This window comes from Podarcis gaigeae, assembly GCF_964106915.1.
Source record: "Podarcis gaigeae genome assembly, chromosome: 10".
Lineage (NCBI taxonomy): Eukaryota > Metazoa > Chordata > Lepidosauria > Squamata > Lacertidae > Podarcis > Podarcis gaigeae.
Window position 1 is genome coordinate 31,377,257 of NC_139686.1, and position 26,365 is coordinate 31,403,621.

General features: G+C 42.9%; 2 protein-coding genes across 7 annotated transcripts in view; one reads left to right on the plus strand and one right to left on the minus strand.

Moving 5' to 3' along the window:
• The first annotated feature begins 3,897 nt into the window (after positions 1 to 3,897).
• Positions 3,898 to 26,365, plus strand: part of XRCC6 (X-ray repair cross complementing 6) — a 28,898-nt gene continuing 6,430 nt past the window's right edge. For 2 of the 5 annotated variants that reach the window (XM_083698677.1, XM_083698680.1), the window contains exons 1-7: positions 20,124 to 20,142; positions 20,532 to 20,625; positions 21,446 to 21,558; positions 22,994 to 23,132; positions 24,413 to 24,667; positions 25,404 to 25,587; positions 25,835 to 26,021. In XM_083698677.1, the coding sequence (XP_083554803.1) occupies positions 20,547 to 20,625; positions 21,446 to 21,558; positions 22,994 to 23,132; positions 24,413 to 24,667; positions 25,404 to 25,587; positions 25,835 to 26,021 (957 nt within the window). In that variant the 5' untranslated portion in view covers positions 20,124 to 20,142; positions 20,532 to 20,546. Of the gene's footprint in view, positions 4,005 to 18,764; positions 18,901 to 20,123; positions 20,143 to 20,531; positions 20,626 to 21,445; positions 21,559 to 22,993; positions 23,133 to 24,412; positions 24,668 to 25,403; positions 25,588 to 25,834; positions 26,022 to 26,365 lie in introns of those variants that run through there. The other 3 variants (XM_083698679.1, XM_083698678.1, XM_083698681.1) reach the window with 3 other exon arrangements.
• Positions 6,370 to 17,300, minus strand: DESI1 (desumoylating isopeptidase 1). 2 transcript variants are annotated; one of them, XM_083698822.1, is made up of 6 exons: positions 17,168 to 17,300; positions 13,881 to 14,844; positions 13,372 to 13,441; positions 11,971 to 12,080; positions 11,236 to 11,358; positions 6,370 to 9,358 (listed from the first exon to the last, which is right to left on the minus strand). In XM_083698822.1, exons 2-6 carry the CDS (start codon positions 13,943 to 13,945, stop codon positions 9,265 to 9,267), a joined length of 462 nt encoding a protein of 153 aa, XP_083554948.1. In that variant the 5' UTR covers positions 13,946 to 14,844; positions 17,168 to 17,300; the 3' UTR covers positions 6,370 to 9,264. The 2 variants fall into 2 exon arrangements, with proteins under 2 accessions (XP_083554948.1, XP_083554947.1); XM_083698821.1 differs by having other exon boundaries at positions 13,881 to 13,902; positions 17,168 to 17,298.

The window sequence follows — 26,365 nt, forward strand, 5'->3', positions numbered from 1 at the left end:
CATTGTCATGCCATAACAAACAGCACCTTCCCTTTCTTTCTTTCTTTGTTTATTTATTGCATTAGTCATCTTAGGTGGCTGCTGGAAGGTTTCACACTAATATTTCACCTTGATGCAATTAAGGACATGATCAGAGCTGGCCCTGAACATTTTGCTGCCCGAAGCAAAGGACAAACGGGCTTCCTTTAGTCCATGTACACGCGTTGGCCGGTTGAATCTTCATTCAACTGGTTCTTTGCTCAAAGTATCATGATATATTTTTACTAGCCACCTCAGTCTCTGTCAAGCAGTATGAGATTCCAGGGGTTTGTGTTTCCTTTGGGAAAAATGAGGCACAGTGTAGACTGTAGTCTCATTTTGAAATATGGTTTCTTTACACATATTTACACCTGAGTCTGGATGGAGAGAGGGTTCTGTGCCTCACATCTCAAGAGGGGCTTGCTCCCCACAGCAGCACAACTTTGGATTCAAAAGTAACCAGAATGCCGTATCTAATGCCACACAGATTGTCCATCAGCTTGCATGGCATCTGGCCCCACCCTTTTAGTTCACCAAAACCAGGCTTCCTCAACTTTGGCCCTCCAGATGTTTTTGGCCTACAACTCCCATGATCCCTAGCTAGCAGGACCAGTGGTCAGGGATGATGGGAACTGTAGTCTCAAAACATCTGGAGGGCTGAGGTTGAGGAAGCCTAACCAAAACCCTTGCTAAAAGGCAACCCAAGTCTCATGTAAAAGGGGCACTTTTTCCTGTGGTAACAACATGCCCCCTGTAACTCTAGCAACCGCCCCCTCCCAACTCTGCTATTTTCTTTTGCTAATTCACACACTGGTGGGTGCCTTTTGTCAGGGTAATGACTTTCCCACCACCTGTTTTGTTCTTTGATGGCACCTCTCTCAGCCAATCTCCTGAGGAAGTTGGCTTGATTTATTTTTTGTTGTTGTTTTGTTTAGTCATGTCCGACTCTTCGTGACCCCATGGATGCCAGGCACTCTGTCCTGACTTATTTTTAGGCATTGCTAAATCCATTGATCAAACCCCACATTTACTAATTTCAGAAATTATGGGGAGAACATGGCACCCAGGAATTTTAGGGGATCATCCCCCACCCACTGCAAACCCATAACAATATACCATAGGGATGGAGAGCAAAACTTCCAAAATTCTAGTATTTTAGAACAGCATTCCAATCTGCACTAACATCTAAATACTGAGGGGAAAACAGGTAGACTGATAGAGCAATCTGAAAGCTATCAAACTGAAGTAGGTCCAGCGGATTTCAACTTGAGGTATAGAATTCTAACCAAAATGATGTTGAAAAGCTTCCTGCCTTCAGGGCTGGGCATATTGTTTGCAAGAATAGTTAATTCATGCTGATAGAACTGGTGAAATCATAGGAAAGATATGACAGTTTCCTCTCTCAGATAACAATGAAGTCATCTGTCTATGACTGAAAGCTATATGGCATGATTACATTTGTTCATTTGTCCTGAATGCTGGGATGAGCCTGAAGCCATCAATCATCGTATTTGGATGCAAATGATAAATCAAAGATTACTGTGCCGGAGATGTGGCAACAAATTGCTCAAACAGAACAGTTGTCACGAGTGCTAGCCTTGCTCAATGCAGGCATTATTATAATGTATTCATCCTTCTCCCAGACCTGGCAAAATATTTGGCTTTAGAAGGCAGCTGCGGTAACTCCTTGAAATTATGTTGAGCTATAATTTAAAGAGGGACGCAGGTGGCGCTGTGGGTTAAAGCCTCAGCGCCTAGGACTTGCCGATCGAAAGGTCGGCGGTTCGAATCCCTGCGGCAGGGTGCGCTCCCGCTGCTCGGTCCCAGCGCCTGCCAACCTAGCAGTTCGAAAGCACCTCCGGGTGCAAGTAGATAAATAGGGACCGCTTACCAGCGGGAAGGTAAACGGCGTTTCCGTGTGCGGCTCTGGCTCGCCAGAGAAGCGATGTCACGCTGGCCACGTGACCCGGAAGTGTCTCCGGACAGCGCTGGCCCCTGGCCTCTTAAGTGAGATGGGCGCACAACCCCAGAGTCTGTCAAGACTGGCCCGTACGGGCAGGGGTACCTTTACCTTTACCTTTATAATTTAAAGAACTTGTTAAAGATTCACTAGCACTGATGTATTATAGAACATATACTGTATACATTTTCCTCCTGAATAATAATTGCTGGAGAAGTAATGTTAGCCATGCAACAGAAAGCACTATGTTTTGGATGCCCTAAAATTGAAGTTATTGGGACATTATTTTGAAACTTTTTAAAAAGCATGAATGGTCACTATATTCCCTTTTGGATCCCAACAGGGCTATAATCTTGGTTCAGCTGGGGAATGGGGCACAGGGCACAATGCCTCAAGAGAGGAGGCACAAAGCTCTGTCCCAGCCATGATTTCCAAGTGCTCATGCTAGTGTGATATCTTTCACCTGTCATCGCTCTTCTGTGTTATGGTCTTGGAAGTGGCCAGAGAAGGCACAGAACATTTAGCTGCATGCATAGCTCTAGGACCATTCCAGGGTCACATGCAACTTCAGAGGGTTGGAGTCCACCTCTTGGCTGGGTGATGCACATCATTTTCTGCAATGTTGCAATATATTCTGGAGCATGCCTTTATGATTGCAAGCTCCTTCACTGCTGCATTTAAAATAAAATGTTGCCGTGCCCAAGCAAGTGTGCAGTTGGGATAGGTCGAGCTGTGAATTGCAGCAGGGTTTCTAAACAGATGTTAGTCCACAAAAACTTTTTGTTAACTGCTTTGAGGTTTTCTACAATCAAGCGGTATATCAATCTAATGAAATAAATAAAAATAAGTCCCCCTTTATCTGTTTCTGCTACATACCTTTTAGTGCTGCCCTGTATGGTTGTTGTTGTTATTTTAAAAAAATACTAGATTGGCTAAGCTCAGTTTTATCTTTCCCATTTATTTAACAGAAGGGAGTTGAGGCTTGACTTGCTTCAAACTGGTGGCCTGACCAAAGGCAGCCACTCAGTCTGCGGTGCTGCAAGTGGGAGGTTCTTAGAATGATTATAGCACAAAGGCATCCCATGTGTGGGTGCAGGAACAGAATTACTAAAAATTCAAAATTAAGCAGACATTTCAGTTCAAAGATCTAGTGATAGCATTTCATCAGGAAACTGTGTCCATTAAGGAACTATTTAAAATTTACCTGAAGTATGTGTGTTAAGAAAATACCAAATTTGAATATGGGCCATAGGCAAAACTGGACCACTAGGCATTCTGAACCAGATATTTTAAGCAGCAGACCTTGAGTTTCATGAGAGGGCAGCAAATTGTTAGCTCTTTACTTTTATTCTATTTTTATTGCCAGGCCATATCCGCAGCATAAAGTTAAAGTACTGTGATACCACTTAACAATTTTGTCTTCCCTCAAAGAATCCTAGGAACTGTACTTTGTTATGGGTGTTGAAAGTTTTTGGGATACCCCAATTTTCCCCCACAGAACTTTTTTTTTGGTCTAAGGAATCTGACAGATATCTGAGAAACGAAGGCTGAGCACTAAGGAACCAAGTTCAGAGTTACTAAATATAGAAAGAGTGCAGCATGGCCATTATAACTCTCTGTGTAGATCAGTGTTTCCCAACCTTGTGCCTCCAGATGTTTTTGGCCTACAACTCCCATCATCCCTGACCACTGGTCTTGCTAGCTAGGGATGATGGGAGTTGTAGGCCAAAAACATCTGGAGGCACAAGGTTGGGAAACACTGGTGTAGATATTTGCTATTGCTCCTTAATGAAGCTGAGCTTGGCAAAAAGCCAGCCACAGTCCCGAGTGATTCTGAATGCGTCAACACTATACAGCCGCTTAGTGAGAAAGTCAGGATCCCTTTGCTCCTCTGTAACCTAGGAGAGAGAAATGCACAGCCATTTTACCACCTTTACCAAGGATGTATGAAGGCGATACGGTTTTCGTCCTTCCTTTGATCACAACCATAATTCTCTGATGTTCAAGAGAGAACAGAAGCTGAGAGGTGAGTTTGATATTTGATTTGCACCTCCTGCTGAGACCAGAGATCATAATATGGGCTGATATTATCTGGGAGAAGCTACCTAACTTTAGGCAGTGGAAATGAGCTTTGGGCTTCAGAGGAAAAGCAACAAGATAAGCTAATACCGCTTGAAGCAAGCAGTAGCCCCACCATTCCTTTAAAAAACCTCTAACCTTGAGGAAGTTAATAATTATCACTAATTATGGTCACTAATACCCCCCTTTTTGGGTGTTGACCATATATGATTCTAGGACTCTTGGAGGAAACTGATTTTAGACCTATTTTAAGCAGGTTACAGGTCTGGTTTGGGTGCCAAAATCACCCTGGTTATCCTGATATCCCTATTCTGGGATAGACACAGGGAAAATGCAATTGTTTATTCTGCTGAACCTCTCAGTGAGTTTAGATTTCATTTATCATTGTATTCTCCTGAAGTAGTCATATGAATTAGCAGTAGGAGGCACAATGGTGTTTCTGTTTCCATTTGCGTCTGGTACCAAAGGCAGTTCTGGGGAACTGCATAGCATTTTGCTGTGGGCCTCACAAAGATTCTGTGCTATTTAAAAATCTATATGAAGCCACTGAGAGAGAACATCAATATGCAGGTGATGTTCAGTTCTGTCTGCCTAAAGTATGTACATCAGGAGAGGCAGTGGGTAAATTTAGTTTGATTAGATTAAATCATTTGAGGGACCAGTCCTTCTAGTCTTTTGCCTACAAACAGGACAGAAATGGAATCAGCGGCACAGTGGGATGGGAAACTTTTGGCCCTCCAAACTCCAATTAGCTCCAGCTAGCATGTCAGGGATGATGTGAGTTGTAGCCCAACATGAGTCAGGGGTTCACACATTAGCTACTTCTGGTGTAAACAGATAGTAGGCTGGAGGGTGTTGTGGCAGTAGGAAAAGGGCATCTATGGAAAGATTTAACCACCCACCAGGTGCACCGGGTTCGGCCCAACATTGGGGGGAGTCCAGTGCATGTGTGTGACATGTGTGTGGTGCACGTGATGTCACATGGTGGGAGGCCCAATGGGGCCTGGTGCACCCTCTGAAAGGCCTAATGGGGCCTAGTTGCAGCTATGGGAGGGCCCAACAAAGCCCGTTGCAGCTGTGGGAGGGCTCAGCTCCCCATAGATGGCGTGCCAGCCACCCATACTTCTTGTCCACTGAAAATCATTGCCTTCTGAAGCTACTTTTCCTTATTAAAAGTAGGAATAAAGTATGTTCCCATGCAAACGTGTGTAACTTCTAGTTTAAGGCCCAATACAGTGGTACCTTGGGTTAGATACGCTTCAGGCTTCATACGCTTCAGGTTACAGATTCTGCTAACTCAGAAATAGTACCTCGGGTGCTTCAGGATGAGACCAGAAATCGTGCTCCGGTGGTGTGGCGGCAGCAGGAGGCCCCATTAGCTAAAGTGGTGCTTCAGGTTAAGAACAGTTTCAGATTAAGAACGGACCTCTGGAATGAATTAAGTACTTAACCAGAGGTACTACTGTATGTTAAAGGTCTGAAGATCTAAGAACAGGCACCTGCTAGTGCCACCTAATGGTAATGTATTGTAAGAAATGACATTCTACCTAGCTGGGATTTTAAAGCCGTCATAGTTGTGACAAATTTATTGCTAATATTATGTTCATCTCCTGGTCAGTCATAATCTTTCTGCTTCACTCAGTCTACTTGGGCCACTTTGTAGCTCTTTACACAGCTTTTGTACCATGTTTATATTGGCTAGAAGAGCACTGTATTCCTCCACTGTGGCATCTTAGGTGCATCAGGAATATTTTATGAAGGATATGATCAGACTGGAGCTTCAGCTCCCTTAGTCCAAGCCTTAGATTCTAAGGTTTTGGGTTATTCCACATGTATGTATGCATGCAACAAATTCAGAGCTAAAATACCCCAAGTTCTGCACTGTCATGTTACATTTGCATGTATTTGCTCTTCATAATTAATTCTAATTGTTCCTCTTCTGCGAATGATGGGAAACAATTAGGAGCTATAGCTACCCTCTGAGTTGTGGAATTTTTTTCTACCTCCTTTTCCAGATAAGCATCTTCCTATTAAGAAGGCCTAGATAATCTCATCAGTCCCAGATGGTAAGTCCAATGGCCAGGGGTGATGGGAGTAGTAGACTCTACCCCTGCTCTTTTCCCTAAACTGTTGGTTTGTTTTTAATAATGTTTTTAATACTGCAACCCACCCTGGGACCTTAGGGTGACGCGGGTTAATAATTATATAATAAATGCTATGACTTGTATAGTACAGTACCATTCCAGACTATTATCTTTCAAGGTAAACGGGAACAGTGATGATAAAACAAAAAACAAAAGAGACCACACTCATTTCTGGCAAAGGCTTTATTTTAATTATAAAATGGCAAAACGGAATCCCCAGAAATGACAGATCCATCACTTGGACCAAGACTCTGCTCTTATACAAGAGCGGATTCAGGTTCCCTTGCCCACTGTCAGCCAGTTTAGGCTGCAAGTGTATCTATCCATTTACACACATATACATGTTTCATTTTTTTATAAATACATAGGACTCAGTGGAATGCTGCGTGTGAACATGGCTGTCTTGTCCAATCATTTTAAAACAAGCCCTTGACTATGGAATATCCATACTCAGCCATGTTAACTGGTAGGGGGTAGAAGATACAAATGGATAATTTATGTCCTAAAATGCAGCTTCTTCTAGAACTTCCCTAGATGCAGAGGCTCTAAACATTATTGCACACAAGTGAAGAAAGAGCCCACACACATTACAGAACAGAAACAGGCTCATCTCTTTACTGGAAACAGCAGCGGGGGACAAATTAGGTTCCATAATGCAAAAGGCATCAACTACTTTCAGTCCCAGTGAAGATATCCAAAGCTGCAATCCTATATTGTATGTACTTGCTTGGGAGTAAGGCCCATTGAAATCAGTGGGACTTACTTCTGAGTAAACATACACCAGATCACATTGCACATTCCTGAAGTTGTGGGAAGGAAAGTGCTTGGAAGGGTGGTCAAGTAAGTTCCAGGACTTATTCCACTTCTCCATCTGGCCAGATGCACCAGTCAGCTGGAGAAAGGCATGTAGGAAGGAATAGAAGGAATGCTTATGATACACAAAGGTAAAAACGAACTGCTGGCATTTCTCAAGGTGAAAACCTAAAACATGCTTACTACAAAGTATGTTCCATTGAATATGGACTCAAGTAGGAAATAAATATGCTTTGGTTGTGGTTGTAGAAATGGAAGAAAAAAACCTAAGTATAGACTGTTCAGTGCTCTGGCAATCTTCAGCAGGATGGTTTTTTAATAGTTACTAGACTTGCTGTTTTTCTCTCCTACCACAAACCCCCATCCACTGCAATAAATGAGGGGAGACAAGTGTGGTTTTTACAAGCAGAAGATGATCTATTGAAAGAACATTCAGGACCAGATTTACTGCTACCCTACTTCACACATAGAAATGGCCATCAAAACAGGTTTAAAATGCCACCAGCAGAAAACATGAGGTTGCCAGGTGGCAATCTGGAGATCTTGTCCAAAGGTTCTGAAGCAGCAGAGGAGGTTGCCCAATTCCTTCACCACTCTCTTCATCCCTTCCTTTACTGCCAGCCATTGGAAGAATCCATACTAGAGAAGAGATAAATGGTGGTGGCATGGGGCAAGAGAGTAGCCTTTCCTGCTGCCTCATCCTAAAGGCATACACACCACCTTCCCAAATGGTAATCTAGCTGCTTGTTTAGGGTTGTATTTTAGATTAACAAATTATTGAATACTGCTGTATTTTAGAGTACATGTGAATATTATGACTGAGCATTAACAGAGTCCTGCTGTTCTTGCCATGTATGAACAGAAAACTATAGCTTTCCACTGTGCATCTTTCAGGAGCATTAGTTATGGGGGTAGGGTGGGAAATCAGCCTATTTTTTAAAAAAGAAAGGACATAGACCTTTCAGAGTTGACTCATATTCAATAATGAATTGATAATACTGAATTTGGGGAAGGCCTTTATTAGGCTGACAGGGCAGAGAAAAGGAGAGGAAAGAATGATCCTTTTGCTTCTGTTCCTGAATAGATGACCCTCCAAATATAATCTTCAAAAAATCTGGAAGACATGATGTTTTGGACTATATGTGACTTTTAAGCAGATGGTTCAGAAATGTACTTAGACCGACTGTGTCTCTTTGTTTGCAATAGCAGCTGCAGGGGCTCCTGATCCAGATTGAGACCATGGTGTGGGAAAAGTTCCTAACCACTGAACAAACATGGCATGGTCAGTCCAAGCAAATATTTTTCAATCATGTTCTTAAGACATGTCTAGTTTGAGAACCAAGCTCTCTCTTCCTTAAATAGTGGGTGATAACATTGGTTTTGGACTTCATTCCAGAGCAGCTATTATTTAGCAATTAACAGCCTATGTCTTACCTTAAAGAAATAATTGTGATAGAAGGTATGTAATCAAACAGACTTTTCTGTTTAACATGGGCAGACTGCTGAGGAGGTGAGATCCCAATTCTAACACATTTTTCTTCACATAGGGCTAAAAATGATTTGCGGGGATGATCACACCTGACACTGGAGAGAACATACACAGTCTCCAGTCTAGTTTAGGTATTGCAAAACTTGAATGTCTTGCAGTCACTCATACCCAGAATTAGAAATTTATTCAATAGTTTACCATAGAGATTACTGCCATAAAGGAACTAACCTATATTATCAAATTAAGACAGAAATTAGTTTACAGTGACTGTTTTTAGCTTTTCCCCTCCTACAAAAGAATTAAAAGAACATTCAAGCTTAGCACTGAGTTAATATTAGGAACTTCAGTGTTGCAAGACTCACACCTTTTGGGTTATTTCTGCCAGAAATACACTGTATCAAGGGTAATGAAAATAAGCAAGTCTTGCGAGGAATGGCTTAGACTAGCATACTCGGTGCCACTCACATTACTTGTTGTGCAATGGGTTTCCTAATCTCCACTTTCTCAGCAAGGGATATTTCAAAAGCTCCCAAACATAACCAAGACAAAAACAAATTTAGTAAGTAAATATGCTATTTGACTTTATGACCATTTTCCCCCGGTAGCATTGTATCACATGCAATCCAGTAAATGCTCTCCCTGGAAAGTCTGGCGCACCATCTTGCTGTTAACGCTGGCATAAATGATAAGATAGGAATCTGGTACACTGGAGTTTAAAAAGTAAATGCCATGGTGAATTGAGGCACTTTCCACCAGGTATGCTAGCTCTGTCCATTATGCCTGCTGAAATTATTTCCTCCAGGTGGCTGGATCTGAATAGAGTCGAGGAGAGGCCGTAGAGCTTGTCCAAAAGGTCTGAAGCCACAAGAAAGACATAAGGGATGGTTGGGGAAGAGAGAATTTAAGTTTTCCAAGCACTCTGAACACAAACGGGTTCTCAACTAAAATTAAAAACAAAGCTGCTTATAGAGAAGAATGAAGGCAAACTACTAAGGATGTTCCTATAAAACGATACATGAGCTGAGCCGAGCCCATGCCACTATTTCATCCATCGGCAAAGCAGATGGAGTGTAAAGGAGATCAGCACAGGCCTCACTTGTAACACCTAGAAGTACAGCGGCACAGAAGCAATTCTTTGTCAAGTCCACCTTTAGGGCAGGGGGTGGACCATCTGTGCCTCTTGGTCGTAGCGGCAGAAATGTCTGGGTTGGTGTGCATTACTCAAAAACATGTTGCCATCCCAAACTGCAGAGCCCCAGGGTTGCTTGCAATGTAGTATTGGCTGCTGGAGCACAGAACATAAGCTGTATGTTGCTGTGGTGACAGGTGCCTGTGAGCCTAAAGTTATGCCCCAGCCTCCACTGCAACAGGTATGGGGTGTTGCACTCTCCATTTGTGCCTCAGCTGGCAATGTAATATGCTGAGAATTGTGTTCCAGCATTCTCCCATACTGCAAGCTATATTGGGGAATATTTGTTTCAAACTGCATGCTGCATCTACTTTCCATGGCTATGTTTTAGATCGGCCTAAACACATAACGGGGACGTGGGTGGTGCTGTGGGTTAAACCACAGAGCCTAAGATTTGCTGATCAGAAGGTAGGCGGTTCGAATCCCCGCGACAAGGTGACCTCCTGTTACTCGGTCCCTGCTCCTGCCGACCTAGCAGTTTGAAAGCACGTCAAAGTGCAAGTAGATAAATAGGTACCGCTCCAGCGGGAAGGTATACGGCGTTTCCGTGCGCTGCTCTGGTTTGCCAGAAGCGGCTTAGTCATGCTGGCCACATGACCCGGAAGCTGTGCGCCAGCTCCCTCAGCCAATAAAGCGAGATGAGCGCCGCAACCCCAGAGTCGGTCACGACTGGCCCTAATGGTCAGGGGTCCCTTTACCTTTTTTTAGACACATAACAGGGTGTGTAACCCACTGAACCCTCTACAGATGTACTTTTCAAAGCAATGCAATGCTTGTAATGTGCGTGAGCTAGTCTAGCCCAAAGCAGACAGGACTGAAAACTGACAATACTCCTAACTAATGCAACTAACAACCACATGTTCCAACAAGTTTCATGTCCAAAGAAGTCCAAGGTTCATCTCCAGCCACTGCTATGTTTCCACAGCGTTTTGAGTAAGTCACTTCAAAAATAACTTTGGTAAGAGCTCCTACTATTGTTTCTCTGCCACCTGCCCCCACAACGTGTTTGTTTTATAAAATAGCCAAAGTCCTAAAAGTTGTGATGGCTCTTTAGAGAATTACATTAACTGAGATGAAATAGTACCGCTCTTAGGCTTAAACAACATGTTACAATAAGCATGCTTTTTAGAAGCATGCTTAAACCAGCCACTTTTATTTTGATGAAAAAGCAGCCACAAGGACCTCAAACATATTAGGGCCCTGCCCTGGTTTCCTGTGACAAATAGCCTTCCCTGAAAGTGCTGTTTATTGCAAACATCACCTCCAGGGGCAAATAGAAGCCATGGAGGAAACCAACACAGACCCCCAATATTGATCGGGAACATGTTCTGGAATGGGGCCCTGCAGTTTCTTTGTTTTTTTGGGAAAGGGTTTTTATCATAGTTTAGATCTTAGTGTCATTTGGTTGCAAGTCAGTCTGAAAGATATATCTGTATTACAAGTTAGCAAAATCTGTGCCATGTCCTCAGTATTCCTGGAAAGCCATGGCTGTTAAATTTGGCATCAATAATATGGATGTAATAAAAAAGAGGACTCTACTTACGTTGCAAGAACTTCAGATGGAAGGTCAGTGATGTAGGAAGGGATCTTCCTCCCTGTCAAGAATTGTGCCACTTCATTGCTGAATGTATTGCAGTTATGGTCAAAAAGGTTATAAGCCTCTCCTCTGTGATCCCAAGAAAAAGAAGTTCAGAAAGAATAATAATGAATGAATATAGCAAGACTGACCTCTTTCAGAGTGATTACAGGAATATATACTTGTGTGTGTGTGTGTGTGTGTGTGTGTGTGTGTGTGTGTGTGTAAGTAAAGCTAATTCACCCCATAACACTCAGACCTGTGTTAAGCTAGAGGTGATATTTAACCTGTTTCCTGCTTGCAACTTTGCACCAAATTGGCCTCTCTTCATTTGCTTCCAAATGTATATTTGCCTATTTGGGAATCTGGAATGGAAAGGCTACAAGCAGGAAATGAGTTAAGCATGCCATCCCCCAACTGCTTCTCCAATAAAAATCCTTTCTTCTCCAAATCATGTTTTAATACACAAAGAGTGGTGGGACTTCAGTCTACGTGCAGTTCAATACACATCTCAGTTGTGTATTGAAGTACAGAAACTATTTAGAACTCACTTACCGTTCTAAGATTATGACACAATTCTATATTAAACTAACCATAACTCAACAGTGAAGCAGCTTGGCAGGAAGGGGCATGGACATCCCTATCAACAGGAATTACATGCAGTCACCAGAATAGAATAGAAACAAAGCAGCATTCTCTCACCGGAATATAGATTCACCCAATGAAGACAAGTATTCCAAGAACAGCTCTTCTGAAACTTCTGAGCATCCCAGGTCTACAATAGAGTCTGGGGGCCCAAGCAGAGTCCCACCCTGTGAAGTGTATATGCAGGAGGATATTCAGACACCAAGAACAATTTACCAGTCTCCTATAGGGAATATATAATGCTGAAATATTTCTGCATCCCCCCCCCCAATTGCTTACATCAATTACCATATTTCCCAAAACACTAGTAAGAGCTTATAGCAGTCAAGTTCCAGAAGGACTCTTGCACATACTCAGTTTGGAGGTGGTGAACAGAAGGAAAAAGATAAACCAAATTTGATTCCTACTCTGCTATGTTGCTTTCAAATCAGCTTTAAAAATTGTGGATTGGGGGGGCTTAGGACCTCAGTATCAGCTATGCGAGGAAAGCATTTCAGTTTTACTATACATTAAAATTACACCAAGTTTGATTGAAAAAATGGTTTAGAGTGGGGGTGGGGAACTGGATCCTGCGGATGGCCTAGATACTTATCTTCCCCCAACCATGGACCAACTTTAATAGGTGGGTTGGACCATCTACCTGTCAATCACCTGACATAATAAAGACTTCAGGTGACTGACACATGTCAAAGTTAAAAGGAAGTTGCTGTAAAAAACGATTAGCTGATCAACGGTTAGAACAGCCTCTTTTCAATATATCCCTTCAGTGCCAATGATTGACACTGGGAGCACCTTGAAATAAGCTCCTTCTAACTAACAGTCAGCTGATTTTTGATTAGAGGGAGTCCCTTTGAAGTCTCTGCAGAGAGGGAAATGCTCCTAAAACTGGACCCTCTCCTCTGCAGCGAAAGCTGTTTGAAGTGCTTTGAATACAACAACTTCCTTTGGAAATAAAAAAAATGCTCCTTTTAAAAATGGCACATTTTTTTTCTTCCGAAGGAAGCTTCTGCTGCCCCTTGTGGAGTGATTTCCATGTGCTAAGCATGGGGCTTGCAAAGTACCTTGAACAGCATTTCTGAAGTTCTGCCAGTCAACTGACTGTTGGGCGCTTGGGAAGCGCTGTGAAAAAAGTTGTTCAGCAGTGCCTGCTAGTCTCTTTTGTTCAAGCCCCATCTTTACCTACCCAACACCTGACGTCCTATATGACCAGGTGTAGGGCAAGTGGGTGTGTCTTGGTTGAAATCGCATCTCAGGCCAGCTGAGGAGCCTGTGAGCTGGAGCTTTCCCACCCTTGCTTTACAGCATGATGTACTGGCTGCTCGAGAGCCGGCCATAATGCCCTAAATATTCCAGTTACTTGCTATTTTTCTGAATGGGATACAGAAACAGATCAACAAAAAATATTGGGAAAAGTAAGAGAGGAAAAAGTAGGTATAGAAAAGAAGTTCCAAGACTTACAGGTGGACAACTGGCGATCCCACCACTACCATAGAAGAACTCATCCCTGTGAACAACTATGGAAGTGTGCCTGAAGGGGGTGGCAAACAAGACAGGTAGAAACATATACCTAGTGAGATACACCAGAGATTAAACATGACCAAGACTAAAAGTTATCTGCAGACTCTAGCCTCATATAGTCCTATATCAATCTGTTTAGGAAGACTACTGAAAAACAAAAAAACAAGATCCTTACCTAATTTCAGACAGCATTTACTGTCCTTACAAATTGTGAAAATAATTAATGAGTCTCTAATCAAAATGCCTAGAAAGCATGTGAATGAGCCCTTACTCCAAAAAGTGAGGCACCACCATCCAGCATTGAAAGGACCATGCAAAGCACCTAATAACACAGCCTAATTTGGTGTTGCTACTTTCCTGAACACTCATGAAATAGTTTGTGTAGCACATAATTGTGGAAATGTTTTATGCTATGAAAACATCAATTAATGCTAAGTCTAGCTACTCACCAAATGCCATCCAGCTGCTTACCTGCATATAAAAAGAAAAGCACCATCAGCAACTCAGTTTGCATGCTGCAATCTGTTACTCACCTTCCATGGCTATCAATTCACATTTCCCTACAATACACTTACACGTAAACTCACAACAGTGCCTTTCTAAAAGAAAAAGCAGGAAAAATAGTGTTCTCTCCCACCCTAAAGTTGGTATTTGATGGAATTAGGAATAGTTTGTGCTCTAATCCCTGGGTTTTATGATTACAGGGGAAGAATTCAGACTTTCTGAGTAAGACACAGTGCTACTTTCTGAAAGCAACATGTTTTACTTTACAAACAGCTCAGAAGATGAGACATAATGCAAAAGGTGCTATAACTACTGTATTGGACTACAGATTTGCCAGGCTTGCAAACAGTTACTGGCCTGCAGTGCACATGAATGTCCAGATAACCAGGCAGAGCAACTTTTTGTAAACTTCTGAAAGGTGGTTCTTCTCACTTCCATTTAGAATGACAATTACTAGAGAAATTATGGGTGGGACCTGGGGACAAGGGTAGGCTGTGAAGTATAATGTGTAAAACTCTATCATGACGATTAATTGTAAATGTTAACCTTTCTTACAGTACAAATCATGTAAGTCGACAAAGTATTTATTCCTCTCTTTTTTGTATTCACTTCTGACCATGCAGTTTGGAGTTTCTGTATCTTTAATATTAACCTTCAAAATACATCAAGTTTGAAAATCCCAGTAATATTCCCCCCTGCCCAATTCCCTACATATTGTTGAGGCTTCAGTCCTGTGCCTGTGCTCTTCATAGTAGGTGTCAACACACATGAGGCTGCAGATTTAGATTTAGGATACTTGTACTGGCTTGATGGTAGAGACAGATATAGCTGAAACCAGTATAAATTAAATTGGAATCACTTATTGGTGTGAATCAGTTCTCATTCAGTTACATAGTGGCTCCTTTTAATCTAGATTTATTGGAAAAAGGAATTATTGTATTTATCACATACAAATATACTTCCCCTGTTTCTTGGGAAAGAATGCAAAATAACTTGCATAAGTCTGCAGTATAAAAGCAAAAGCCCAGCCTTAAGTAGAATAGAGTTCAGTGTGGGAGGTACTTATATTCCATGCAGGCTAAATCTGTTGTGAAACTTTCCTTGCTCATAGTGACAGTGCAAACTCAGATGTAGAGATTTCCTTCAATGAGCTTCATTAAGTTAACTCATTTTAGGATGCAAACTATTATTCTAAACTTCTAGTCTGTATGTATAAATGAAAAGCTTCTATCTCTGTAATGTTGTCCTTTAACTCCCCTGTCTCTCATAACTCATGACAGACCTATTGTCGAACAGAACTTTTGCAGTGAAATATAATTTTTGTAATGGAATTGCAGAACAATGTTATGTTCAGAAAAGTATAAAATACGTATGTTGCTTTTTGTATGCGAGCCTTCCTCTGCATACAGGCACATGTCTGAAGGAGTAATTTCTGGTAACTTTGCATACCCCTACTTCAATATCAAAAAGCAATCACACTCTACTTTCAGGTTGTGTGAAATTCTTCAGGTTGTTCCTGAAAGTGTCCAGGAATTCTCTCTAGAAAAGTTGGACACTTGTGTCTGGGTAGTGTTGGGGGCCAATAAACTGAGGCTGAATCTTGATAAGATGGAGGTGCTGCGGGGTGAGCGGTTTCTGTCTCCAAAAACTAGGTGGACAACTTGTTCTGTGAGGGGTTGCACTCTCCCTGAAGGCACAGGTTCATAGTCTTGGAGAACACCTGGACTCTGACCCGTCACTGGAGTCTCCAGTGGCTTCTTGTCTATGAATGCATATGCCCAGATGGTTCACAAGTTATGGCTGTTCCTGGATAGCCTGGATTCAGTTGTCTATGCTCTGCTGACTTCCTGCAATGTGGGGCTGTCCTTGAAGATGGTCTGCCTTGTTGGGAATGACCCATGACACGGCCTTTTGGGTGGCTTTTTGAGTTTCCCCTATATGAAATGACCTCCCTGATGTGTTTTGCCTGTTTCCCTCACTGCTAACATTCAGGAGGACTTTAAAACCATTCGTGTTTACTCGGGCATTTGATGGCTTTAAAATACTGTTCTTTGTAACTTTGCAATTACTAGCCGTGTAGGTATGCTTTACATGTTTCTAAGCATTTAAATATGTTTTTAGTTTATTTTTAACTGTATTGTTTTACTGCTTTGGTGTTTGGTGCCCTGGACAACTTTCACAGATAGAAATTTAAGGAAAAAATAGAAGGGAGAGCTAAGAATGTGATAAAAGAAGCATATTCTCATAAGACTATATATTTCATAATGCAGTCCAATGCCTTGCTCCTATATTCATTTCTTAGTTAAACCACATAAAAAGCACTACTTATAGCAAAGTAGTTAAAGTACTCTAGGCTTGTTAGATCTGTTATGACTAAGCATCTAGAACTACTTAATACCAGGAAGTAAATGATTTAGACCAGCAGCCCTTTCATCCAGACACAAACTCCTAACTGTTCTGTGCAGTACTAAGAATAGTCCTTACTTCCTCTGCTAGCTTTCTCCTCCATGAATTAAGACAAAAATGTGCATGGATAGTACTTCTGCAACAAAAGGTTTCCATGCTTATGGACCTAATGAATATTCAGACAGTTACTATGTTGGGGAAACAAATACCGTATACCAATTCTTTAGCCTAGAGGCAGGGCAGACTTTGTCTCCACCACCGCACACGGACAAGACAAGTGTGATTCGTATTACTGGGGGGGAGTGTACGCTGGAAGTGAGTGCAGATCCTGTACAGCATAACATCCCTGATACGTTGAAAGGGTATAGTTGCTGCTGTTCCTTAACGTAACCCCTGTCTACTCTCCACCTTTGAGTTGTGCATCCAGCCCTCTACCTCCCCTTTGGGACGAGAAAACAGAGAAAGTTGTTCGGATTGCGAACAGGTAAAATTACCACTTTCACTGTTACTTCGGGTCACCCTCCAAGCCCCGAAGAAGCCTCTTACGTAACATATGTGTGCGGGGGGCGGGGGAGGAGGAGGAGGGCGCCCGTTAAGGATCAATGTACATAACACAGACGGCGGTTAAGGATCAAGACCCACATCACCTTCCTCCCCACCCCGCGGCTGTAGGACCCCTGCCCGTCCCCTCCCCCCTCCCATTTGAGCCGTCAGCCACCCCCTTCCCCAATACATAATACGAGGGCGGCAAAGGCTTCATCTGACAGAACCCGAGGCGACGGACGGGGTCGTCTCTCCATCCCCCCCCCCCCGGGGCTCCTCTCACCGAGCATGATGGGGCTGAGGCGTCGAGCCATGCCCTTGGACAGGTCGTAAACGTAGAGCTTCACCGGGTGCAGCATCGGGGGCGAGTCCATGGCATTGGCGGAGGGCGACAGAAAGAGGACGGAGGGGGCGACGGGGAAGGAAGCTCTTGACCGAGGCCAGTGGTAACGGTGGTTAGTGGGCGGGCGGCCGGGAAAGCGCGGAGCCCAGCCGGCCCGGCTCCTGCTCCTGCGGCGGGTGACAGCCAACTGACAGAAGGGGATAGAGAAGATGGGAGGAGGGCAGCGGGGAAGGGAGCGTTCGCCGCACGCATGCGCCGCCCCCACAAGGCGAATCCAGGTCGCCAGTCACGGCGCCTCTGTGAGGGAAGGGCGCTAGGCAGCCGGGGGCGGGGCCAGGGGGCGAGCGTGGTTTGGTTCCATGTGGGCGGGCATCGACGAGGACAATGTGACCAGAGTTCTTCGGGGCTATTGGTTAGGAGGCGGGGAGGAGGGCGGAGCGTATAGCCATTCTCGAGCAGTAACAGGTTGCATAGTGACTGGTTGGCGGGGTCTCTAACGCGGGGGGGGGGCATGACTTGAATATGTAACTGAGACGTAAAGGACCTCCGAGCGAACTTGAGGCTGCCAACCGTTCCATAGAAATAGGAAAGATGAGAGCAAAGAATTCCATTGTCTGAACATGGATATTCCTGGTTCCTTTAGGCTCTCCCCCCCCCCCCAGGCGTACAGCCCACGGAAAACAATGAATAAGTGTAGGATTCCACGTAGCGGCAAAGACAGGGGTTCATGTTCTTCCTCATATATTTCGTATTACGATGTGGTGCTGTTGTTGTTGTTGTTGCTTTTTAGAGTTGTTAATTGCCAAGTAGGCCGTTACATTTCATGTTTCATATTGGGAGGGCCCGCTTGGTCTAGGAGAGTGGTTTGTGGCCCTTCACTGCTTGCTATTCTTCCTTTCTTTACAAAAAAATATACCCCAGCTTTTCACCATCAGGTCTCCAAGCGGCTTAAGTCAGAGCAATATACAGTGGACAAAATTTAAAAACATAAACCTTCAGGATTATTGCAAGTTAGAGAGCAGATTTTAGAAGGCTTAGTTTTTCATTCAGAAAACTCTCATGCAAGACACCTTTCAAGCTACAGGAAGAGTAAGTTTTGCCCTTTCAGCTCAAATTCGGCGCTCAAGTTGTATATAGAAGCCTTGCACGTTGCAAGCATTGCGTTTTAAAATGTTTTAAAACTTTTAGGCTGCAATCCGGTGCACTTACCCGCGAGTAGGTCCCACTGAACTCAATAGGACTTAACTGTGGGTAGATAGGGATAGGATCCCGCTCCTAAGAGACATGTTGGAAAGGACAAGACACTCGCCTTTGCTGCTACTTTTGGTTTTGTGGGTGGTTCGCTGCTTCCCAGTCTCAGCTAAGCGAAACTCCCCGAAACAATCATTTTATTTTGAATGGCTATATGCAATCTTAAGTGGGTGGGGGGAGGGGGGAGGAGAACAAGCTGTAAAGGATCCCGAAGTTGAGAAACCAGTGTGAATCTCTCCTTTTTAAAGTCTATGGTGAGTATTGATCGCAGGGCTATGGCGGGCACGTTTGGGATAAGGCGCAGCCTGCTTTTCCCTCCCCATTGGACAACTGCGCTGTTAGGGGCGGGGGTTAGGCGTGACTGACAGATTCCGGGTTTAGTAAGGTGTCGGGGACGAAAAGAGGCGCTCGGGGAAATTCAGGTAACTGCAGTTTTCCCGCCTGCTGGTTGCTGCTGCGGTGCAGCCTTTCCACGTCTGAGGGGGGCGCCGTCCCCGAGCTGCTGCACTTAGTGGCCGTGGGTTGGGAACGGACTGCTTTGCGGGAGCTAAGGAAGCTCCTTATTTTCTGATTTCTGCCTACAGTAGGGCCCCAGGTCTTGTTCACATACACACGTGCATATTGACACGTGTTTGGGGATGCCAGACTTCCCTAAATTGCTGGATCCAGTAGGTGTCCGATTTTAATCGAGCCTCCTGAACTCCTGGATCCAGCAAGGGTTGAAATAGAAGGCAGGCCAGCTTCCTCATGAGGAAATTGCCTGGGCTGTTAAGAGAACAAAGGAAAGGTGATGAGCCATTAAGAAAGCGATGGAGAGGAGGCTCTGTGCCAGAGGCCAAATGGGTGGGGGCTCTTCCTCCAGCTCTCAGTGAGTTAGAAGGACAAAAGCCAGAGTTGGGAGTTGGCTGTGTTGTGACCTAGAGGAAAAAAAGGTTGCAGGAAAAGGCAGGGAAAAAGCCATTGCTGATGTCTGCTAAAAACCAAGGTTATAGCTATGGGAGAAACAATAACCTCTGGGGGTGTTAATGTAGTGAACCCCTCCATTGTAGGCTCTGGTTATACAGTGGTACCTTGGTTCCTTAATGGCTTGGCTCCTGAACAAATCGGCTCCCAAATGTCGCAAACCCGGAAGTAAGTGTTCCGGTTTGTGAATGTTTTTTAGAAGCTGAATGACCATTTCGGCTGTCAGCATTATTTCTGGGGCCAATCAGAAGCTGCGCCTTGGTTTGCAAACGGTTTGGAAGTCAAACGTACTTCCAGAATGGATTGAGTTCGGGAACCAAGGTACCACTGTATATATGTGTAAATAAACCATCTATCGTAAAGACACCACAATCTCCGCTGTGCCTCATTTCCAAAAAGCAACATAGCATCTGAAACCACTGGGATCTCACTCTGCTTGGAGACTGGAGTGGTGTGCAACAATATGTTTCTCCTGAGTCCCCCTCCCCACAACTGTCATTGTATTTAACAAAGTGAAGAGTCTAAAACTGCCTTAAAATAATAGTTGTGATTCTTCACACATGTCTGATTTATTTTCAATATGCCAGTTTCTTACCATGCCACTGTAAAGATTAATGTGCTGGTTAAATGAATACAACAGAGCTTACTTGAATTTTCTTCCTTTTCTCTCTCTCTATGGCAGACCACTTATTTACTGATAGGTAAGTGACTTTTTTCAAGCTTCAAATTACCTCCCTGCAGTAGTGCTGTATGTATTGTATTTTAACTGTAAATTTGACACAGATGTAATCATATTCCATTCGTAGCTCATTTTATTCCATGGGCTGTTGTTGAGAGAGCCATTGTGATACGAGATGGGGTTTGGGGATGCCAGACAGGGCCAAAGTGTTATGTGTGGGAGATACATGAACAGCCTGAGGACTTTTTTTGTGTTTGCTGAAAAGCAGCTGTGTAAGACTGCCAGCTTGAAAAAAGCAACAGCATTCCTCTTCTCCCACCTACTGTTTATCCTTTCAAAGTCATGATTTTAGGGGATGCCTGGAAGACCATGTAATATAGTATATCTACCTTCTTTGTTCATTCTCCTTAGCACAACGTGAAAGCCATGGCAGACTGGCTATCATACTACAAAAATGAGGAAGGTGAAGAAGAAGAGGAACAAAATGAAGATGTTGAAACAATTGGTAAGAATTGGTTCCCAACCTTTTTTGGCCATGCCCCACCTAAGCATCTATAAAATCCTGATTCCCGCCCCTGTGAAATATAATTCTTATTATTTAAAAAGCAAATTCCTATTCCTGTGGAAGAAGCCTAAAAGGCCATTCACTGTTAATAACTCATTCTCGAATTGCTCTTCTTAAAAATCAAATTGCCCCCCTGTGGGCGTGTATTGGGAACCACGGGTCTATAGGCTTATGTGGGCTAATTATTTATTATAGATGAGTTAAAGTTATTTTAGCTTGCCGCTAATCTAGCACATCAATACTGAAAATATCTGGGAACCAGTACAGCTGAGCCAGTAGTTTAACTGGCATTTGTATATGTGAAACACTTTGTAGCATACCGTACTTATAACATTTTGCTACTCTTGATGCTAAGAAACCTGGGCTGCTTTTGCTTTTTTAAGAAGGCAAGTGCTTAGCCTTTGTGGGTACAGAGGAAGGTGAAAGCATGAGAGCACTGTCTGCAAAAGGCTGATGTCACTTTATGTGCTCTTAGAGTGGGCTGCTTTATGCAGTTTCTTGGTAAGACAAACACACTGACCACTGCAATACCAGTGAAAGGCATGATGAGCCAGGGTGTAGGCAGCCTGTTGAGAAAAAGCGGTTGTCTCTTAGCCCATCATGGCTGTACAAATGCATACCCTTTCTTCTACTAAGACCAAGTTTAATTGTGCATAGTCTAAAGAATGTGTGAATTGTAATAAGGCAACATAGTGAAGTACAAAAATTGAGTAAAATGAGAATGATTTGCATACAGGGTTTGACATTTTTTTCTCCGTAGGAGAATATAAATATTCAGGTCGGGATACCTTGGTTTTCTTAGTGGATGCCTCAAAAGCCATGTTTGATTCCTATGATAATGGTGATTTGACTCCTTTTGATATGACAATCCAGGTAAGATGACCCTTCAAAAATTTAATATTACATATTGTATGTTTAGAAAGTTCCTTAAATGTGGTGTTTGTAGTATAACAGAACTAGCTGTCAGTTCTGTTTTATGTTTTGGCAGTTGCCATATTATTCCATTTTCCTTAGGATAATGAAAGGCATTTTATGCAGAGGGAACAAAGTAATGCTGAGTTCTACTTTTCTGTTAAATTCTTTTCAGTTTATAGAAATTTAGATGAAAGTTGTGTTCTTAAAATTAAAAACCAAATATGGGAGCAGAGCAACATTCTCTGGAAATGGTTGTCTTCTGTCTTCATCTATGGGAGAGTTTAAACACTTGAAAAGCAGGCAGCTGCATTGTCCCTGTGCTGTGCTACAATAAAAAATACATTCTTTAGTCTAAGCATAGTTCCTGAGTTCTGTGTGTTGTGGTACTGGGGCACTTTCCTGAGTGCTATTTGGCACAATTTTACGCAGTTTTGAAAACCCCTCTCCATTCCTGAGTTTGCAAAAGGAACACTTCTAGAAGCTGCTGATTCTCTCCTTTCCTACTGCCTTTGCCAGCTTATTATACATTCTAAATGTTAGTTGCTGCTGTGTTCACCAAAACCCCCAACAATTCTGGTGGTAGTGGCAAAAGGGGGAAAATAAATAAAGTAGAACAGTTCTAGGGTGAGCAGATAGGATTCAAACTCTGCCCAGCCTAGTGCCCTGATGGAGGATGTAAACCCCCCACTCCCCATGAATCAGAATGATTATTTCAACAGTGCAGAGGGAATTATATCCCACCTTTTAGCCAATCTGCAGTGATCAGCTGAGGTGTGGACTATGAGTGTGAAAGTGTGGATGGCTACATCCACTACTGGTAAGCAGCTCTCTGGAGGGTTGTCTGTGGGTGAATGCAGCCCTCAGGCCCAAACAGTTTAGCCAGCCCTGCTTTAAAAATGGATGGACCTTGGTTCTGCAAAAGTCAAAGTGTGAGACCCCCCAAAATGAAAAGAAGTGAAATCTTCCATGTATTGCTTCAGGAGTGAGGCCCACCTGTGTCCAGTTGCCTTGCTTGCATGTAAGCGTGTGTAGGATTGCAGTCCAGCACAATTCTGAGAATACCAACAAGATAGAATGAAGCGGAAGGCTCAGTGGTGGAACACATGCTTTGCATCTAAAAGGGCCACAGCTAAATTTATGGCACCTCCCGGAAGTGCTGGGAAAGACTGCTATGAAACTTTGGAGAGTCACTACCAGTCAGTGTAGACAGCACTGTGCTAGATTCTCTCATCTATAAATGTCCTGTGGAGTTAGGGGGCAAATGTCTTAAAGCACTGTGGCAGTCTTGGAAGTATTTCTAGATGTTTTAATACCATCTTTGATGTGTAACTGCTGTTTCTTCAATGGTCCTTTTCCTCTCTTTTCCCATCTCACTTGAACTTTTTTTTACCAGTGCATTAAGAATGTGTACACAAACAAGATCATCAGCCATGACCGGGACCTTCTTGGTGTTGTGTTTTATGGTACTGAGCAACATAAGAATTCTGTGGATTTTAAACACATTTATGTTCTTCAGGATTTGGACAATCCAGGTAAATATATAATAATATGAGGTGTAACTGTGAAGAATACAGGAATGAGGCATGGTACTTTGAGTAGCAGAGGTGGCCCACAGTTTTATTCTGCACAGTGCTTAGGGTTGATGCTTTTAAAATACTTAAATTCTGCCAGTGTTGATGCTTTGTAAATACTTGATAATAGTCACAACCGGAGGAGGAGCTCCTCCCTATGGCTGTCTGCTTCCCTCCTCTCATTCACTTATTTGTTTAAGATACAATTTTCTAAACTAGTATCAACTCAAGTGGCTTTTGCAATTGGTGACAATCTAAGGTACTGTCCATTTCAGAGTTCAGTCTGTAGTGAAGTCATTGTGTTGTAGCAGCTTGCTACATATTTAGTATGCCCCCATCAGCCCATTTGTGGAACCTTTGACGTGTGTCACACGGCTTGACATGTAGCTTCAGACACTTGCAAGCTACAGTCCAAAATCCATTTCAGTAAGCTAATGTTAGAAGTCATAAAGAAACTAGCGTTAGGCTAATAGGCTAAGTGTAATGCAGCCATTAGTCAAATCAGAACAGTTCTGTAGTAACTCCTCCTTGCAAAGTGGAAATCCACATGCAATGGGACTTCTGGTTTCACTTCTCCCTCCAGCCCACTGTGCACCCCCAAAACCTGCTAGAGAGAGTTTCCCAATCATTTGTAGCAGATATCCATTCACACGTTGCTCAATTTCACCCATTGATTTTTGTGTTTGTTATGGCATTAGGTTCTGCAGGGAGCTGCATAGGAAATCTCATATCCCAGAAACTACAGCTTAGTCCACTTTCAAAAAATGTATATCGTTTTAATGATTACAAAGTTTAACTCCAGATTTAATTAAAACCATCACCAACATTGGTAACCAAATGCAATTCAGTCACCCACTTAGGTATTTTGTTGTTTCTTCCGAAATACTCAAAAAGTTTTTTGTGGATAAGTTCTATCACCAAATGTTGAAGTTAGATACTTCATTCATCTCTGATGCTCCTCAGGCTTCACTTAGCCAAACTTGCAATTTCAGGCCTGTTCCAGTTTTGAGCCAAGTTTCATTAGCAACTAAGAAAAGGCAGTACTGTAGTCCTTGTTGCACACAGAGAACTGCTCTACTGAACACTTGATCTCTTTTTGTAAATTGAACGAGAAACATTGTAGACAAACTACTGAAAGATTTGCAAATTCTGGCATATCGTGGCTTAAAAGAGTAGTGCTCTTTGTGTTTTGTAGGACAACACTGAACTGTCATCATTCATTTTCTGTTCTTTTTTTTTAGGGGCAAAACGAGTGTTAGAGCTGGCCAAGTACATTGGAGAGCAAGGGAGATCGCTCTTCCCCAAATCCTTTGGCCATAGTGCTGACTATTCACTAGGTGAGGCATTCTGGGTTTGCTCAAATCTCTTCAGTGATGTCCGCCTCAAGATGAGGCACAAAAGGATCATGCTGTTCACCAATGAAGATAACCCTCATGGTCAAGACAGCGTGAATGCCAAATTTGCTAGGACCAAAGCCGCTGACCTCCGAGAGACAGGTCAGTACTTCAAACTAAAATGGTGCCACCTCTTAGCGAACTAAACAGTGTTTGCAAAACTGGTTCCCAATACTATTTGTTACAAGTAATCTTAGGGCACAATCATTTATTACATTTTCCTCTCAATTTTCTTTCAAGAAATTGATGGAGGCATGTGTGGTTCTCCCCCATCCTCCTGTATTCTTACAACTCGGTGAGTTAGGTTAATCTGACTCTAAGAGATAGTAACCAGGCCAAGATCACCCACTTGAAAGCTTTATGGCATGAGTGGGTATTTGAACTTGCTTCTGCACTCAACTTCTCTTAAGCTGTTTAGGATAGTGCAGAACGTGATTGGTGGCTGAATTTGAAAGCAGGCTAATGGAGAACGTTGGTGTGCATTAACCCTTGCTAGTACAAACTCCATACTCTTTGCTTTATGCCACGGGCGCCAAGTATGCGGAGCTGTGAGGACCAAGGGCCCCCCAAATCCCAAATCAGAGGGACGCTCCTCCCCATATTTCTTTGGTGGTCGACATCGTGTTCACACACCACAGAGTACAATGATGTCATGTGCATGGCACCTGATGTCATGCAGCCAGGGCCCTCTCAATCAAGGCGGCACGCATGCTTCTTGCTCCTTCCCTGACCCCTGTGCTTTGTTCTGGGGCTGTTTAAGCTCTTTTGCAAAATGAAAACCTTTAAAATTCTGGGAAATTGGTAAATCTATATTGATCCAATTCTGTTTTGACTCCAGGTATCTACCTTGACTTAATGCACTTGAAGAAGCCTGGGGGGTTTGATATCTCCTTGTTCTACAGGGATATAATTAATACAGCAGAAGATGAGGACTTGGGAGTCCAGTTTGATGAATCTGGAAAGCTAGAAGACCTCATGAAGAAAGTACGAGCAAAAGAGACCAGGAAGCGAGCTTTAGCCAGGTGTGTATTGAGAAAAAAATTAAATTCTCCTCCTTTTGTGGGGTAGTGGTCAAGAGAGATTTTGGAGAACATACTTCCTCTCAATAAATGCCAGCCACTTAACAGTTATGTTAAAGTACATAATGCTAAGTTGTGGAAAATTTCCTTTGTGTTGTTTTGGGATGAGAATCTTTTCATATGCTTTTATCTCTTTAAAGACAATACAGGATCTAGAAAGCTTCAATCTGTATTTGTTGATTCTTGGCAGGCTGAATTTGTATCTGGGAAAAGATGTGGCTCTTTCTGTTGGCATTTTCAACTTAGTGCAGAAAGCTTACAAGCAGCCACCAGTGAGGCTTTACAGAGAAACCAATGAGCCAGTGAAAACAAAAACTCGAACCTTTAACCGACAGACTGGTAGTTTGCTTCTGCCAAGTGACACCAAGAGGGCTCAGGTAAGGTACTTTGATAATTATTTACTCAGTCTCCTCTCCCCCATTTTCCATTGGCAGAATTTGCAAGCCCATTTTAAAAAATGGAAGAAACAATCCAGACACATCATAGCACCTGTTGTGATTAGCAAGCCCTAACAACCTGACCCTGTGTTCCATTGTAACACATAAGGTCTCTTTAATATTTATATACCAAAGATTATATATGTACTGATTTTTCTTCCCTTTCCCCAACAGACTACTGGGTTGGGCTACGAGTAGAGAAATAATTTTATAAATAATTATTTGCAAATAATTGGGCCCTGTTGTGTCAAACACTGGCAATTGCTTTAAGCATTTTCTCTAAT

Bases quoted from the DNA above. Each gene is read 5' to 3' on its own strand.
- DESI1 (XM_083698821.1), bottom strand. From the start codon at position 17,258: ATGGACTCGCCCCCGATGCTGCACCCGGTGAAGCTCTACGTTTACGAC. The intron at 12,081-13,371 runs GTAAGTCTTGGA...TACACTTCACAG, and splicing joins GGATCGCCAGTTGTCCACCT to GGTGGGACTCTGCTTGGGCC. The intron at 9,359-11,235 runs GTAAGTAGAGTC...TTGTGGCTTCAG, and splicing joins CCATCTGAAGTTCTTGCAAC to ACCTTTTGGACAAGCTCTAC.